The sequence below is a fragment of the Ovis canadensis genome, chromosome 22 (genome assembly GCF_042477335.2).
Source record: "Ovis canadensis isolate MfBH-ARS-UI-01 breed Bighorn chromosome 22, ARS-UI_OviCan_v2, whole genome shotgun sequence".
In the NCBI taxonomy this organism is placed as follows: domain Eukaryota; kingdom Metazoa; phylum Chordata; class Mammalia; order Artiodactyla; family Bovidae; genus Ovis; species Ovis canadensis.
The window spans coordinates 23,989,201-24,005,348 of NC_091266.1; the positions used below are offsets into that span (position 1 = coordinate 23,989,201).

At 40.5% G+C, this 16,148-nt stretch overlaps 1 protein-coding gene across 3 annotated transcripts in view; it reads right to left on the reverse strand.

The window, feature by feature from the left end:
* Positions 1 to 16,148, reverse strand: part of ASAH2 (N-acylsphingosine amidohydrolase 2) — a 123,107-nt gene that overhangs the window by 32,621 nt on the left and 74,338 nt on the right. For all 3 annotated transcript variants that reach the window (XM_069567865.1, XM_069567864.1, XM_069567863.1), the window contains 3 exons: positions 5,544 to 5,664; positions 3,918 to 4,043; positions 1,983 to 2,069 (listed from right to left, as the gene is read on the reverse strand). In XM_069567865.1, coding sequence (XP_069423966.1) covers positions 1,983 to 2,069; positions 3,918 to 4,043; positions 5,544 to 5,664 — 334 coding nt within the window. The remainder of the gene's footprint in view (positions 1 to 1,982; positions 2,070 to 3,917; positions 4,044 to 5,543; positions 5,665 to 16,148) is intronic.

Genomic DNA, 16,148 nt, shown 5'->3' on the forward strand with positions numbered 1-16,148 from the left:
GAAAGACAGTCAAGAAATTTTAAGGTTAGGAGTGAAAGCCTTGGTTGCTCAGTCATGTCCAACTCTGCAACCCCATGGACTGTAATGTAGCCCGCCAGGTCCTCTGTCCATGGGATTCTCCAGGCAATACTGGAGTGGGTTGCCATTCCCTTCTCCAGGTGATCTTCCCCATCCAGGGATCAAATCCCAGTCACCTGCATCACAGGCAGACTCTTTACCATCTGAGTCACCAAGGAAGGTTAGGAGTAGGTGGACCAAATTATCTTCTTTGCAGAGAACAAGTGTTTCCTCAGGGACTCTCATGGAGTTTTCCCTCTCATGGTCCTTGAGTTCTCTGGCAGGGCTCTTACCAAAGAGGGACTTGAGAGAATTCAGGACCCACTTCATCTGCATCAGTTCTCCCACCCACTGTTCATTTTTGATGGTCTTTTTTTTCAATAGGATCAATTGATGCTTTTTTAATCTTATGAGAAATATGAACCCTTTTTTAATCTTATGGGAAATGTGAATAAAAATATATTTAGAAATGCTTGTGTTCTTTCAAGTATTTATTGTATCTGTTACAATATTGCTTCTGTTCTGTGCTTTGGTGTTTTGGCCTGAGGCATGCGGGATCTTAGCTCATCTACCAGGGATCCATCGGCAGTGGGAAGTGAAGTCTTAAGCCTTGAAACACCAAAGAGGTCCCTGGCAATGCTTGTTTTTATTCATCTCCATCCTACAATAAAGGAGGCAAACCCTGCTTCAGCACCAGGGCCCTCGCCTGACATCTAACTCAGTTTCATTCTATTGCCATCCCAGTTTCCACTGCCATGTGGGAACGCAAGAGATAAGTCAGAAACACCAGCTGCAGCCCACCTCCCCTGATTTTGTTCTTGTTGCTGTTGTTGAGTCTCTTAAGTCCTGTAGGACTGCCTCCCTGATTGAGAGGAAAGTTGTGCCTTGCTGAGAATGTGGGACCGATCTCTATGTCTCTAGGCTCAGAATGGTAACAAAATTTCTGATGCCAAATTGTGTCACAGGTGTACACCCTAAATAGAATCTGTTAATTTAGAACAATCCGCTGATGAGACCACAGTAATTAAACTGCAGCAATTAGGCTGGCTGGTGTCTTCTGTTTTTAAAGGTGCTTTTGTTCTTCCTTAATTGCTCCTGAAACAGTTCAGAACCCTTGAGACACAATATTTACATAAACACACACACACACACACACACACTGATGGGCATGCTCATTAAAGGAACGGGTAAGCTATAAAAAGGCAGAGATTTAACTATCTTTATTAGAGATGGTTGAGCTCAAAGCTATCCTTTGTCTTTTCCACTGGAAACATCTTCATCTGAGCTGATACAAAACATGTGAGCAAACTTGAAAGGTAAAATTGAGGAGAGGAAGGAGGATAGAGTAACTGGTAGTAAGCTCTCTGAAACCAGATTTTCTCTTCATCAAAAGATCTTTTAAAAAGAAAAGAAAACATGAGATGGATGATCTTTGCCATATCAAAAAAGACCAGGGACTAATTTGAATGCAAACTGCAAAAACTGGAAATTGTGCCACTCAGCTTTACCTTGTCCCCAAAGAAAAGATAGGAAATGGGCAGGGGACTTGGCAGGCAAAGGCCCCAGAGACTTCTGAGAATTTGGGTCAGTCTGGTCATATCTGATACTACATGAATTGAAAACTACAATCTATCATTTAACTGCGTGAAGCAAGCACTCTGGCTGAAAGAATGTTTTCCTGATTACTCGCTTTTCAATGTACTTCCTGTAGGAAGTCAGTCACAAGCAGTCAGAGGAAGGTTCCTGTGCGGTATGTGAAACGACCTTCCTGATTGACACTAAACAGCATCATACCTTCAGACTCCTTGGTGCAGCTTGAGCTCCTGCTGTCTTCCTTACAAAGACCAACTTCCTAATGAAAAATGTCAGTGGATTTTAAAGTATAGTTTTGAATGAAGATAAAAACAGCAGGGCCCACAGCTTACCTTTGCTTTGTCATATATTTTCCGTCCTATGATTTGTGTACTTTCAAACATATCCTGCCCAGGTCCCATAGCAACACACATGCTAGCCTGGAACAAAATGACGCGAGATATGTTCTTAGTGAAATAAGCGATTCTTTCAAGGGATGGAAAATGATAAGCGAATCTGAGCAAACAGACTTTCTTTTTGGCTGTGTGGCCTGTCGGACATTTGTTCCCCAACCAGCCAGGGACTGAATCCAAGTTCCCTGCACAGGAAGCGGAGTCTTAACCACTGGACCACTAGGGAGGTCCCAGCAAAGAGATTGTTTTTTAAAGCCACATTCCAGCAGCTCTTTCCAGATGTTCTCCCAATTTACAGATTATGAAAAACAAAATCATTCTGGAATTAGAGCAATGAACATTGCTAGTATTCATCTATTTCAACATAAGACATAAAATTGATGCATAATATTCTATTGCAAATAAGTATCATAATTTATTTAACCATTTCATGTATGAATTTTGGAATTTAACAATCATCCACTCTAATGTGAATTAATAATGTGCAAAAATTTTGCAAATGAAGGATAACAAAGACATTTTTTCATTGAATTATAATTGATTAAAAATGTTGTATTAGTTTCTGCTGTAGGAAGACTTTCTTTTTTCTTACTTTTTTAAACATTGGAGTATCATTGCTTTACAATAGGAAGACTTTCTATATAAAAATAGTAAAGTATAAGAGAAAAGTATAATTGTTAAAAATATGTTTCTCATTGGGAGGATGAACTCGACTGGGATAAAATAAATAGCCCAAACATAGTGTTTAATAAAAGCAACACCACAGGTGAAATATTCTGTAAACACAAAGAATAAGAACCAGAGACTAGCACCTGCTGCTCATGTCAAAGATGAAAAATCTAAACGCAGATGAGGGGGAGCAGCTAAATAAACAATGGTACAGCCTCACTTGTTGAGTGTAAAGCTTACTACACAGAACTATCTAGAGTGATATTTTTGAAAGACAAAGTACATAGAAAACCCAAATCCTGGACAAAAACAAAAAACCTCAATAAATAAGTTATAGAATGCTGTTCATGGATGCACGCATGTAGGAAGAGGTGTGATAGTGGTAATTTTTGGGGAAAAGGAGCAGATGGAGGGGAGGAAGGTAAGCAGGGACTTTCACTTTTTACTGCTCTTTAAGATTTCCATGTGGTTTGAGTTTTTGTGGTGGTGGTGGTGTAGTCACTAAGTCATGTCTGACTCTTGCAACCTCATGGACTATAGCCTGCCAGGCTCCTCTGTTCATGGGATTCTCTAGGCAAGAATACTGAAGTGGGTTGCCATTTCCTTTTCTAGGAGATCTTCTTGATCCAGGAATTGAAACCAGGTCTCCTGCATTGCAGGCAGATTCTTTACCAACTGAGCTACAAGAGAAGCCTCAAGCTTTCACAGCAACACTTTTTTTTGTTGTTTTGTAATTTATGAGAAAAAGAATTTTGATGTTACATTTTTAGAAAAACCCTAAAGATGTGAAAATCAGAGAGAAATGTCTCAGGCAGGCAGTTTTTATACTAAATTGTGACTTCAGAAATGCCAAGGCAAAATGTATCAAGCTGTCCAAGTTTAGGAAAGGATAATTAATCTGTGACATTTACTAAATTGTCTTACCATTCAAAAAATATAAGCATCAAATGGAAAACTATAATTTTATCCAATCAAAATTTAGTGGGTGCTTTTGAGAAGAGCAAATGCTAGCAGTAAGTAGGCCAGAGTATACTGAGGAGAACATAATTGTAAATAAACAGTGCAGAGTATACTGAGGAGAACATAATTGTAAATAAACAGTGCAGAGTATACTGAGGAGAACATAATTGTAAATAAACAGTGAATACTTAAACATAAAATACCCATGAGATGCAAAAACAAAGGCTTAATGTCATTATTACCTACCCCGCCAATGGGACAAGAGCTATTGGCGTTTTCACAAGACTCTCCCGTGTTGGTACAATGCGGGCCAAGAACATTGGGGGAAACATCTCCCAGATTTGATGAAGCAAAAGCTGCTACATACGGCCCCTGCCAAAAGAAACATCCAATTGCCTTGTATGCTTTCTTATTTACTGCAATGAGTTCCATTAAAAAGGCAGACATTCAACCCGCTCTGGTGAACTATTCAAAATCATTTGCATAGGATAAAAGGAGGAAATTTCTCAGGCACAATATTCTGAGAAAGATTTTTGTTTCTGTAAAGACTCACATTGCAGTCAACATATATATTATTACTCATAATATTCCAATTACCAGTGAAACTATTTTAAGAGAGTTTCAAATTTGTGTCTCAAACAGCAACATTTTGACAAGAAATACAATGTGCAACAAGTTATAAAATGCTGACCCATAATCTCATGTTTGGTGTTGTACCTGGAACTCAGAGACCCATTTTGCCTTTAAAAATAAACAGCCTATTGGCTTAAAAAGTAAAGAGTCAATGTGGATATTTCTGCTGTACAACTGAACCTAAATATAGCATCCACCATCCAGACTTGCCCTCCCCATATCTTTTCTCTATCTCTTCAACCAGAAATAACTACACATAATCTTTTTTCAGTAGGGCAAGACCTTAATCTCAACCTAACTGGTCTACCATTTCATCTTAAGTCTCTTAAATTTACTTAAGGAAAGAGATAATCAAGCATAGGAGATTGTGTCATTTCTTATACTAAAAGAATAATGGGAAATTACTTCTTTTTTCCTAAAAAACAGGCTAAAGTGAAGAAAACAGAAGATTGTCAATAAAGGAGCTAAAAAGTCAGGCCAAATGTTCATGGGGCTAATATTGTTACAACAGAACATTTAGTCTAGTCTAGGGCCTGGGGTCCTCATCTTGTCATATATTCTGCTACATTTCAGGTTTGGATGCTGTGGTCAAGCAGAGCAGGGTCCTTCCTCACCGCTTACCTATCAGCAGTCCATAATCTACACAGAGCTGACGAGCTTCCTGAAGTACACGGACTAGATTCTGGGACCCCCCCAGCTCTGATCCCATCACTCACTGCATTTCAAATACCATTCCAACGGATTAGGATTGTCTCTGACTTAGGCCATATTGCAGGAAAGTAGAACAAAGTCTTTCAGAGGAAATTAAGAGGGAAGCCTGGACCGGAGAAAAGAACTCATTCCCTGTCCTCATTTGGATTCCTGCAAAGTTAAGAAGGCGCTTAATAATTTCATATCTTTGAAAACAAAATTAAACATCAACAGTCGCTCATATCTCATAGCCAAGTTGATCAAAAACTATTATATGTTGCAAAAATCTTCAATTTGTTCTTCTACTCCTGCTAATTGAAACTTTATGAAGTCATCAATATAAGTAGTATTTGACACAAAGTCAATAATCATTTAAATTTTTTCTTTCCTGATAAGGGAGGATGGAGAATTCTTCCTATCCAAGCACATCAGTATGTGATATCCAGGATGACACTGTCCTCTGAAGATCTGAAGCAGCTATTCTGAACACTGCATGAATGATGGTACTCAGTGATTAAGGTGAAGCTTTTCAGTGACATAAATTCTCACCTCTCCAGGTAGATAACCTTTGTTCTTCTCTTGTTCAAAAAGGTAAGATGCATAGCCTACGTTGTCACTGTTTACAAGATGATTGGTGTTCCTCATGCTGACTGGGTGGATGGCAAACCAGCTGTAAAAGAACAAGAAGATCTAAGTTAATGATGAGAATCAAATAAATGGAGTCACAAGTGATATCTGGCAGCTTAAGTTTCCACCAGCAGGGGAAAAAAAGTGCTTTTGACAATAGGCATTCTTTCATTGTTAATGAACTTAAATTACAAGTAATATACTCAAGAAGTCTGATCATTTAAATTAACAATACAAAATTATTGTTATAAATATCCCATTATTGTCATCTTCATTGTAAGCTTTTAACAAGAGCCAATACTGGTTAGTTACTGGACAAGGTGTCCAGTGGTATAGTTACAGAAAATATACCTACAGAATTGCATCAACATAGACTTTGTCCTTCAAGCAAGTACATACATAATAATTATCTGAATCAATCCTATCCAATTCAATAGACAGTTACCGAGAGTCTGCAGTGTACCAAGCACTGAATCAATCACAGGTTACTCCAGAATCTTGCAGAGGACAAAGATGTAAACAAATGGCCTTGATACAGTGTGACAAATGCTTTAAATAAGGAGTCGTAAAATGTTTGGGGACCACAGATGACTAGCAATTAATTCTTGAAGGCACTCCAGGGAGAAAGAACAGCAGACCAAGTGCACAGGGGTATAAAAAAGGATGCTACGCCTAATTCAGTATACCCTTATGCATGGTAATACCTTGTTTAACTGTAAAGCTATAGAGTTTACATGTTAATTTCACATCTGTTACCTCATTTTAACTTCACAGCAACCCTGAGAGATAGGCTCTTATTACTTGCACGGTACAAGGTACTCAAAGAAGCAGTATGGTGGCCCATTTGTCACAGAGGACCAAGGCTAAAGTTTGGGCCTTGTGACACCTTGTCCAGTGGCTTTCATAGGATCAAACCTCCACACAAGTGAAAAAGGTGTTTACAGGATAGAAGGCTGTAAAGCAGACTCTCAGGAATACTCAAGAAAAGAGAGATTCCAATTCATAGATTTTCAAGCTACTTCAGGATTTTTTAAAAACCTTTGGATTTTTCTTCACCAAAAGTTTTTAAAATATTTTTACCCAAGTAATATGGTGCACAAAACTGAGCATTCAATTGCTCATTCAATATACATGTAGTTAACTCTGGCTCTGTGCCAGACGCTAGAGACATAGAGATGAATGAAGCATCACCTCACCCCTGAAAAACGCTTCACCCTTGAAAAATATGACATCTGAGCTGGAACTTGAAAGATGAGTAGGAACTTGGCAGGGGAATGACTAGAGAAGTCATCTGCAGCAGAGGTATGGAGATAGGAAGGAAAGGATGCAGTGTGTTCAGAGACTGGATAGTCAAGAGGACCAGGGTAGAAAGGATGAAGGGAAGGAGAGAGAGCAGTTGCTCTTTTCATTCAATCAAAATGAATGCATTAGTAGTGTGTGGTTGGCATTACGTTAAACCTCAGCACTAGACTCAGGCATGTTCTCTGCCATCAAGGAACCATAATATAATATCAGCCATCAAGGAACCATAATATCTGGCGAGAAAGCGAAAGCAAAAAATTTTGGTCTACTAAGTAGATTATAAACTTGAATTATTAATTTTCATTTACTTTAGGCCTTAGAAAATTGATTGAACTTTTCTCTACCAAACTGAAAAAAAATAGCAATCAGAAAAGTTATTTGCATTTCAGAATAGGAAGATGCTGTATCTTTCCTCCTCTGCCCTTTAAAATATATGCTATAAAAATATCAGGCTTGTTAAAGCAAACAAAGTACTTTGGTAAGAGATGAATATTTATAAAGATATGCAGAGAAGTGGTCATTTTAATTTTAAAAACACTTACTATTTATTTTACCTGGTCAAAAAATATTCATCTAAGTAAAGTTCAAAGGAGAGGAAGGAAGGTTTCAGTCAGTCATTTCAGTCACCCAACCGTGTCCGACTCTTTGCGACCCCATGAATCGCAGCACACCAGGCCTCCCTGTCCATCACCAACTCCCGGAGTTCACTCAGACTCACGTCCATCGAGTCTGTGATGCCATCCAGCCATCTCATCCTCTGTCGTCCCCTTCTCCTTCTGCCCTCAATCCCTCCCAGCATCAGAGTCTTTTCCAATGAGTCAACTCTTCGCATGAGGTGGCCAAAGTACTAGAGTTTCAGCTTTAGCATCATTCCTTCCAAAGAAATCCCAGGGCTGATCTTCTTCAGAATGGACTGGTTGGATCTCCTTGCGGTCCAAGGGACTCTCAAGAGTCTTCTCCAACACCACACTTCAAAAGCGTCAATCCTTCAGCGCTCAGCCTTCTTCACAGTCCAACTCTCACATCCATACATGACCACTGGAAAAACCATAGCCTTGACTAGACGGACTTTGTTGGCAAAGTAATGTCTCTGCTTTTCAATAGGCTATCTAGGTTGGTCATAACTTTTCTTCCAAGGAGTAAGCATCTTTTATTTTCATGGCTGCAGTCACCATCTGCAGTGATTTTGGAGCCCAAAAAAATAAAGTCTGATGCTGTTTCCACTGTTTCCCCATCTATTTCCCATGAAGTGATGGGACCGTATGCCATGATCTTCGTTTTCTGAATGTTGAGCTTTAAGCCAACTTTTTCACTCTCCCCTTTCACTTTCATCAAGAGGCTCTTTAGATCCTCTTCACTTTCTGCCATAAGGGTGGTGTCATCTGCATATCTGAGGTTATTGATATTTCTCCCGGCAATGTTGATTCCAGCTTGTGCTTCTTCCAGCCCAGCATTTCTCATGATGTACTCTGCATAGAAGTTAAATAAGCAGGGTGACAATATACAGACTAGACATACTCCTTTTCCTATTTGGAACCAGTCTGTTGTTCCATGTCCAGTTCTAACTGTTGCTTCCTGACCTGCATACAGATTTCTCAAGAGGCAGGTCAGGTGGTCTGGTATTCCCATCTCTTTCAGAATTTTCCACAGTTTATTGTGATCCACACAGTCAAAGGCTTTGGCATAGTCAATAAAGCAGAAATGGATGTTTTTCTAGAACTCTCTTGCTCTTTTGATGATCCAGCGGATATTGGCAATTTGATCTCTTCCTTTTCTAAAACCAGCTTGAACATCTGGAAGCTCACGGTTCACGTATTGCTGAAGCCTGGCTTGGAGAATTTTGAGCATTACTTTACTAGCGTGTGAGATGAGTGCAATTATGTGGTAGTTTGAGAATTCTTTGGCATTAGTTTCAAAAGAAGTGAGAATATAGCCATAAAAAGATGTCGATGTCCTTGATAATAAACATTTTGAAACAATGACTTTAAAATAATGTCACAGCTAGACCAAGACTCTACTTGATTCATAATGATGCAATCCCGGTACTGAGGAAAGTCAAGAGATTTGAGATCTAATCATTGTAAGTAGCAAAGTTCGTTCAAATCTCTAAAAAACTTCTGAAAAATCAATTTCAATCATGCTCAATGGTAAAGAATCTGCCTGCCATTGCAGGAGACTCAGGAGACAGGGTTTTGATCCTTGTGTCAGGAAGATACCCTGGAGAAGGAACTGGCAACCCACTCCAGTATTCTTGCCTGGAAAATCCCATGAAAAGCCTGGCAGGCTACAGTCCATAGTGTCACAATGAATCAGATACAACTGAGCACATACACATATACACAGTGAATCAATAAACTGCAGATTAATACAGAATAATTATTCTCTCCTCCTGTGTAACTGAGGTATTTCCAGTGTCTCTTTCAGTTCAGACATTGTGTACTTCCTGTTGTGAAACAGAAAAGCCAAATGCAGAAATGAGCTATTTAAACATTCTGAAACAGTAATAACCCATCCCATGTTCTGTTCTCTCAGATCTGAGCTGTCCTCTTCACACAGAAGCCAAGGTCTGAACAAAGGTGACTGGCAAAGGGGTAAGTGAAGGCTGAAATCCGGCTCCCACTCAGCTCCCCAAGTGAAGCACACCTCCATCAGCCCAGAGAATGGGGCATCTTTATGTGCTATGCAGCAAGTCCTGTGCCAGGTATGGCCATCTCTAACCTAAATGTCCTCCAAAGGGGAGAATGAGAACATTGTACTTCCATTCAAAGGCAGCGTTCATGAAAATGTGTAACAACTTGGGAGATCTTTGGACAAATACAATATAGGACACTGTTCAGTTCAGACGCTCAGTCATGTCCAACTCTTTGCGACCCCATCAACCGCAGCACACCAGGCCTCCTTGTCCATCACCAACTCCCGGAGTCTACCCAAACTCATGTCCATTGAGTCAGTGATGCTATCCAACCATCTCATCCTCTGTCATCCCCTTCTCCTCCTGCCCTCAATTTTTCCCAGCATCAGGGTCTTTTCAAATGAGTCAGCTCTTGGCATCAGGTGGCCAAAGTACTGGAGTTTCAGCTTTAACATCAGTCCTTCCAATGAACACTCAGGACTGATCTCCTTTAGGATGGACTGGTTGGATCTCCTTGCAGTCCAAGGGACTCTCAAGAGTCTTCTCCAACACCACAGTACAAAAGCATCAATTCTTCAGCGCTCAGCTTTCTCTATAGTCCAACTCTCACATCCATACACAACTAATAGCAAAACCATAACCTCGACTAGACGGACCTTTGTTGACAAAGTAATATCTCTGCTTTTTAATATGCTGCCTAGATTACTCATAACTTTCCTTCCAAGGAGTAAGCGTCTTTTAACTTCATGGCTGCAGTCACCATCTACAGTGATCTCGGAGCCCAAAAAAATAGTCAGCCACTGTTGCCTCTGTTTCCCCATCTATTTGCCACGAAGTGATGGGACCAGATGCCATGATCTTCATTTTCTGAATGTTGAGCTTTAAGCCAACTGTTTCACTCTCCTCTTCTACTTTCATCAAGAGGCTCTTTAGTTCTTCTTCACTTTCTGCCATAAGGGTGGTGTCATCTGGAGTCAAAAGTGTCACCCCAAAATTCATGCCTAGCAGAACCTCAGCATGGGATCTTATTTGGAAACAGAATTTTTGCAGATGTAAACAAGGTAAAATCATACTATCTTTGGTTGGGCCTTCAGTCCAATGACTGGCGCCCTCATAACAAGAGGAAAGTGACAGACAGACACCCAGATATGGGGATATAGGAAGTGTGAAGATGGAGGCACAATCTGCAGTGACGTATCCGCAAGCCAAGGACAGGACTGCTGGCAGTCACCAGAAGCTATGAGAAAGGCATGGAGTCGACTCTCCCTCAGAGCCTCCAGGAATACCCAAGCTTCCCGTTAGGTAGGAAGTTAGGCGTGAGCAACCAGGAGAGTCCTAGACAAAAAGATGCAGGTTGATCTCTAAACCCCATCCCAGACACATCCAGGAGAGCTCACAGATACACTTCAAGAATAACCACAGAGACTTTCCAAGTCCTACACAGGTGCCCTCTGCACACAGTGGATACAAACTAACCTCGGGGGCTTCCTCAAGCAACCTTAGACATCTAGGAGCCTATTAAGGATTCATAAATATTCTACATATGTATATGTCTGACTATAACAGACTGAATTATGGAAAGACATGTGCCACAAAGCCTGGTGTTATATAAGTTGCAACTGTCAGTCAGCCTTGAGTATATGCCCATTTGCATTTCCTTTCCTTATTGGTGGTAAATACAAGCCCTATTTTGCACCAAAAGGAGGAAGAGATGGGAAGTATAAAAAGGGGAAGTCAAGAGGGATCGTTACAATTCCTATGACTTGGGAGTGTCTGTTTAATAAAAGATCTGTCTGCCTGAGCTGTAATTTGTCTGTTGTTTTAAACTCTTTAGTCCTTTGTTCTGAATCTTTGTAGGAAGGAGACAAGAACTGAGGGAGAGAAATAAACTAAGCTGGCAATGCCAAGACCCTGACTTCAGACTTCTGGCACTTATTGATCTTTGACAGAAAAAATTTCTGCTGTTTTAAACCAGCAGTCTCTAGCAGTTTGTTAACGAAACTCTAAGAAACTAATACAAAGACGGTACATTTTAGTGGCTTAGAGCTCTGGCTTTGGACATAAGTTATTATACCTAACCTATTTGAAACTCAATGTTCATATCTGTAACATGATAGGCAGTATCCACCTCATGACATCTGACAATTAAGAGAACAAATATATCTGAAGTGTTTAGCACATAGGCTGGTCTGTGCTAAGAATGGAATAAATCATCACTGTGATGACGCTATGCTGGTTTTGATACTACTGCTGCTGCAGTAATGATGAGGATTGAAAGGAAAAAAAGGATACAAAGCTACGTGTGCATATATGTATAGTTAATCAGATAAACACAATATTAAAACATATGATGCATGTGCATGTGTGTATTCAACACGTGTTCAGCTCAGTTCAGTCGCTCAGTCGTGTCCGACTCTTTGCGACCCCATGAATCACAGCACGCCAGGCCTCCCTGTCCATCACTATCTCCCGGAGTTCACTCAGACTCGCGTCCATCGAGTCCGTGATGCCATCCAGCCATCTCATCCTCTGTCGTCCCCTTCTCCTCCTGCCCCCAATCCCTCCCAGTATCAGAGTCTTTTCCAAGGAGTCAACTCTTCGAGGTGGCCAAAGTACTGGAGCTTCAGCTTTAGCATCATTCCTTCCAAAGAAATCCCAGGGTTGATCTCCTTCAGAATGGACTGGTTGGGCCTCCTTGCAGTCCAAGGGACTCTCAAGAGTCTTCTCCAACACCACACTTCAAAAGCATCAATTCTTCAGCGCTCAGCCTTCTTCACAGTCCAACTCTCACATCCATACATGACTACTGGAAAAACCATAGCCTTGACTAGACGGACCTTAGTCGGCAAAGTAATGTCTCTGCTTTTGAATATGCTATCTAGGTTGAGCATAACTTTCCTTCCAAGGAGTAAGCGTCTTTTAATTTCATGGCTACAGTCACCATCTGCAGTGATCTTGGAGCCCAAAATGATAAAGTCAGCCACTGATTCCACTGTTTCCCCATCTATTTCCCATGAATTGATGGGACCGGATTCCATAATCTTCGTTTTCTGAATGTTGAGCTCTAAGCCAACTTTTTCACTCTCCTCTTTCACTTTCATCAAGAGGCTTTTTAGCTTAGTGCCCAACACATGTATATCACCCCATATAATATAAGCTTTAAATAATTAAATGAAGAAACCCTTCCCTCTTATGACAGGGACTTGAGGGCTTACAAAATACCAGTATGCCCTCTAGTTCCCAACTGCACCGGTCGGGTGGACCATGTGAATCTGGCTAGGAACGTGTGCAGAAGGACCACCCACATTTTATGACATTTTGCATGAATGGCAAATGTGTACATTAAAATCTGCCATGTGTTAAGCCACTGTAATTTCAAGGTCTATTGCATCGCCTGCTGCTACTGCTGCTGCTGCTAAGTCACTTCAGTCATATCCGACTCTGTGCAATCCCATAGATGGCAGCCCATCAGGCTCCACCATTCCTGGGATGCTCCAGGCAAGAACACTGGAGTGGGTTGCCATTTCCTCCTCCAATGCATGAAAGTGAAAAGTGAAAGTGAAGTCGCTCAGTCATGTCCGACTCTTAGGAACCCTATGGACTGCAGCTTAGCAAGCTCCTCCATCCATGGGATTCTCCAGGCAAGAGTACTGGATTGCATCACCTGGCATTAATTAATTCATCTCTTAACACACACCTAATCAACAGACCTCTCTTTCACCTGTCTTATGTTCCTCCTTGCCCCACCCCATTACAGACAGTTGGGAAAAGGAAAGCAAAGAATGTTTCATTGTGCTATACTGGGAGGGCTATTAGGCCCAGAATTTTATGCAAAGGACAACTTGAATCTGAAACAAGCAGATGCGATGACTACAGACCAGATTGCTCAAATTAAAAGACGATGAGCCATAGCCAAAGAACAGCTTCTGAAGTTACAGGTAAACTCCGTGGCCAGTATCCTGGAGAATCGACCACCTCTACTCCAAAGAGAGATGTCCATTCTCACCTACTCATTTTGTTTTCTTTAAAAGCTCTGGATAGAAAAAAAAAAAAAAAAACTCTCAATAATGTTAATGGAGAGACAGTTGGTTTGGTGGATTCCATTAAGTGCGTTAAGTTACTGCAATCAAAATTCTTGCAGCCTAAATAGTATCATTAAACAAGCCACGGTAGTAAAGCAAGAAGAGGCCAATAGAGTATTTCTTTTAATTCAGCCTAACTACCCAGGAATTGAAGAACTGAAAGGAAGACAAAAGTGATTCATCTTTTTTGGGTCTATCACTTAACATGTGTAAAGTCTGAAAATACTAAGATTGGCAAGAGCACTGGGAACAACACTCCATGCATGTTTGGGTGGAAGCTCTGCAAACCAACACAAGTTTGCCAGAGAATCGTGTAGAAATTCATGAGGCAATCCTTAATAATAAACGTTCCTTTTTGACTCAGCAACCCCACTTCTAGGAAATCACTGGCAAATATATATAAGATTGTTGTTTTGTTTTAGTCACTAAGTTATGGCTGACTCTTTGCAAACCCGTGGACTCTAGCCTGCCAGACTCCTCTGTCCATGGGTTTCCCAGGCTGGAGTGGTCTCTTCACAAATGCTTATAACAGTGTATGAAAGAAAAACTATGAACTAAAACGTCAAATGGTTGGTGACTCATTGGATATATTACCATACATACGGTAAAACACCATGGAAAATAGCCCGCCAGGCTCCCCTGTCCATGGGCTTTCCAAGTCAAGAATACTGGAGTGAGTTGCCATTTCCTTCTCCAGGGAATCTTCCTGACCAAGGGATCAAACCCATGTCTCCTGTATTATAATGAAATACTATACAACAATTTAAAGATGGTGATTTTAAAAATACTAAGTAGCACTGAAATAAATTCATAAAGAATTTCTGAATGAAAAAGTTACCAAATTGTATATACAATAATCTCTTTAAAAGTAAAATCTCTTTAAAAATATAAAGATATAAACATGATTAGGAAAAAACTAGGAAAGATTATATAACAAAAGATTAAAAATTACTGAGTCCTAGAACTTCCCTCATAGCTCAGGTGGTAAAGAATCTGCCTGCAATGCAGGAGACCCAGGTTTAATTCCTGGGTTGGGAAGATCCCCTGGAAAAGGAAATGGCAACCCACCCCAGTATTCTGGCCTGGAAAATCCCATGGCTGAGGAGCCTGGTGGGCTACAATCCATGGGGTCTCAAGAGTTGGACATGACAGTAACTAAATCATACCACTGAGTCCCAGGATTACCAGATGATTTTAAATTTTGTTTTATTTTGATTCACTATTGAAATTTTTGGAAATACGCAAAGAAAAGGAAGATTTTTTAAAATATAGCACCAAGCTTGAATGCTAATATAAATTATGACTCTGGGTGACAACAATCTGTCAGTATAGGTTCAATGATAAGGAGAGATAAGAAAGCCCTCCTCAGCGATCAATGCAAAGAAATAGAGGAAAACAACAGAATGGGAAAGACTAGAGATCTCTTCAAGAAAATTAAAGATACCAAGGGAACATTTCATGCAAAGATGGGCTCAATAAAGGACAGAAAGGGTACGTGCCTAACAGAAGCAGAAGATATTATGAATAGGTGGCAAGAATACACAGAACTGTACAAAAAAGATCATCATGACCCAGATAATCACGATGGTGTGATCATCAACCTAGAGCCAGACATCCTGGAATGTGAAGTCAAGTGGGCCTTAGAAAGCATCACTATGAACAAAGCTAGTGGAGGTGACAGAATTCCAGTTCATCTATTTCAAATCCTCAAAGATGATGCTGTGAAAGTGCTGCACTCAATATGCCAGCAAATCTGGAAAACTCAACAGTGGCCACAGGACTAGAAAAAGTCAGTTTTCATTCCAATCCCAAAGAAAGGCAATGCCAAGGAATGCTCAAACTACTGCACAATTGCATTCATCTCACACAGTAGCAAAGTAATGCTCAAAATTCTCCAAGCCAGGCTTCAGCAATACATGAACCGTGAGCTTCCAGATGTTCAAGCTGGTTTTAGAAAAGGCAGAGGAACCAGAGATCAAATTGCCAACATCCGCTGGATCATGGAAAAAGCAAGAGAGTTCCAGAGAAACATCTCTTTCTGCTTTATTGACTATGCCAAAGCCTTTGACTGTGTGGATCACAACAAACTGTGGAAAATTCTGAAAGAGATGAGAATACCAGACCACCTGACCTGTCTCTTGAGAACCTGTATGCAACTCAGGAAGCAATAGTTAGAACTGGACATGGAACAACAGACTGGTTCCAAATAGGAAAAGGAGTACATCAAGGCTATATATTGTCACCCTGCTTATTTAACTTATATGCAGAGTACATCATGAGAAATGCTGGGCTGGAAGAAGCACAAGCTGGAATCAAGATTGCCAGGAGAAATATCAATAACCTCAGATATGCAGATGACACCACCCTTATGGCAGAAAGTAAAGAGGAACTAAAAAGCCTCTTGATGAAAGTGAAAGAGCAGAGTGAAAAAGTTGGCTTAAAGCTCAACATTCAGAAAACGAAGATTATGGAATCCGGTCCCATCAATTCATGGGAAATAGATGGGGAAAC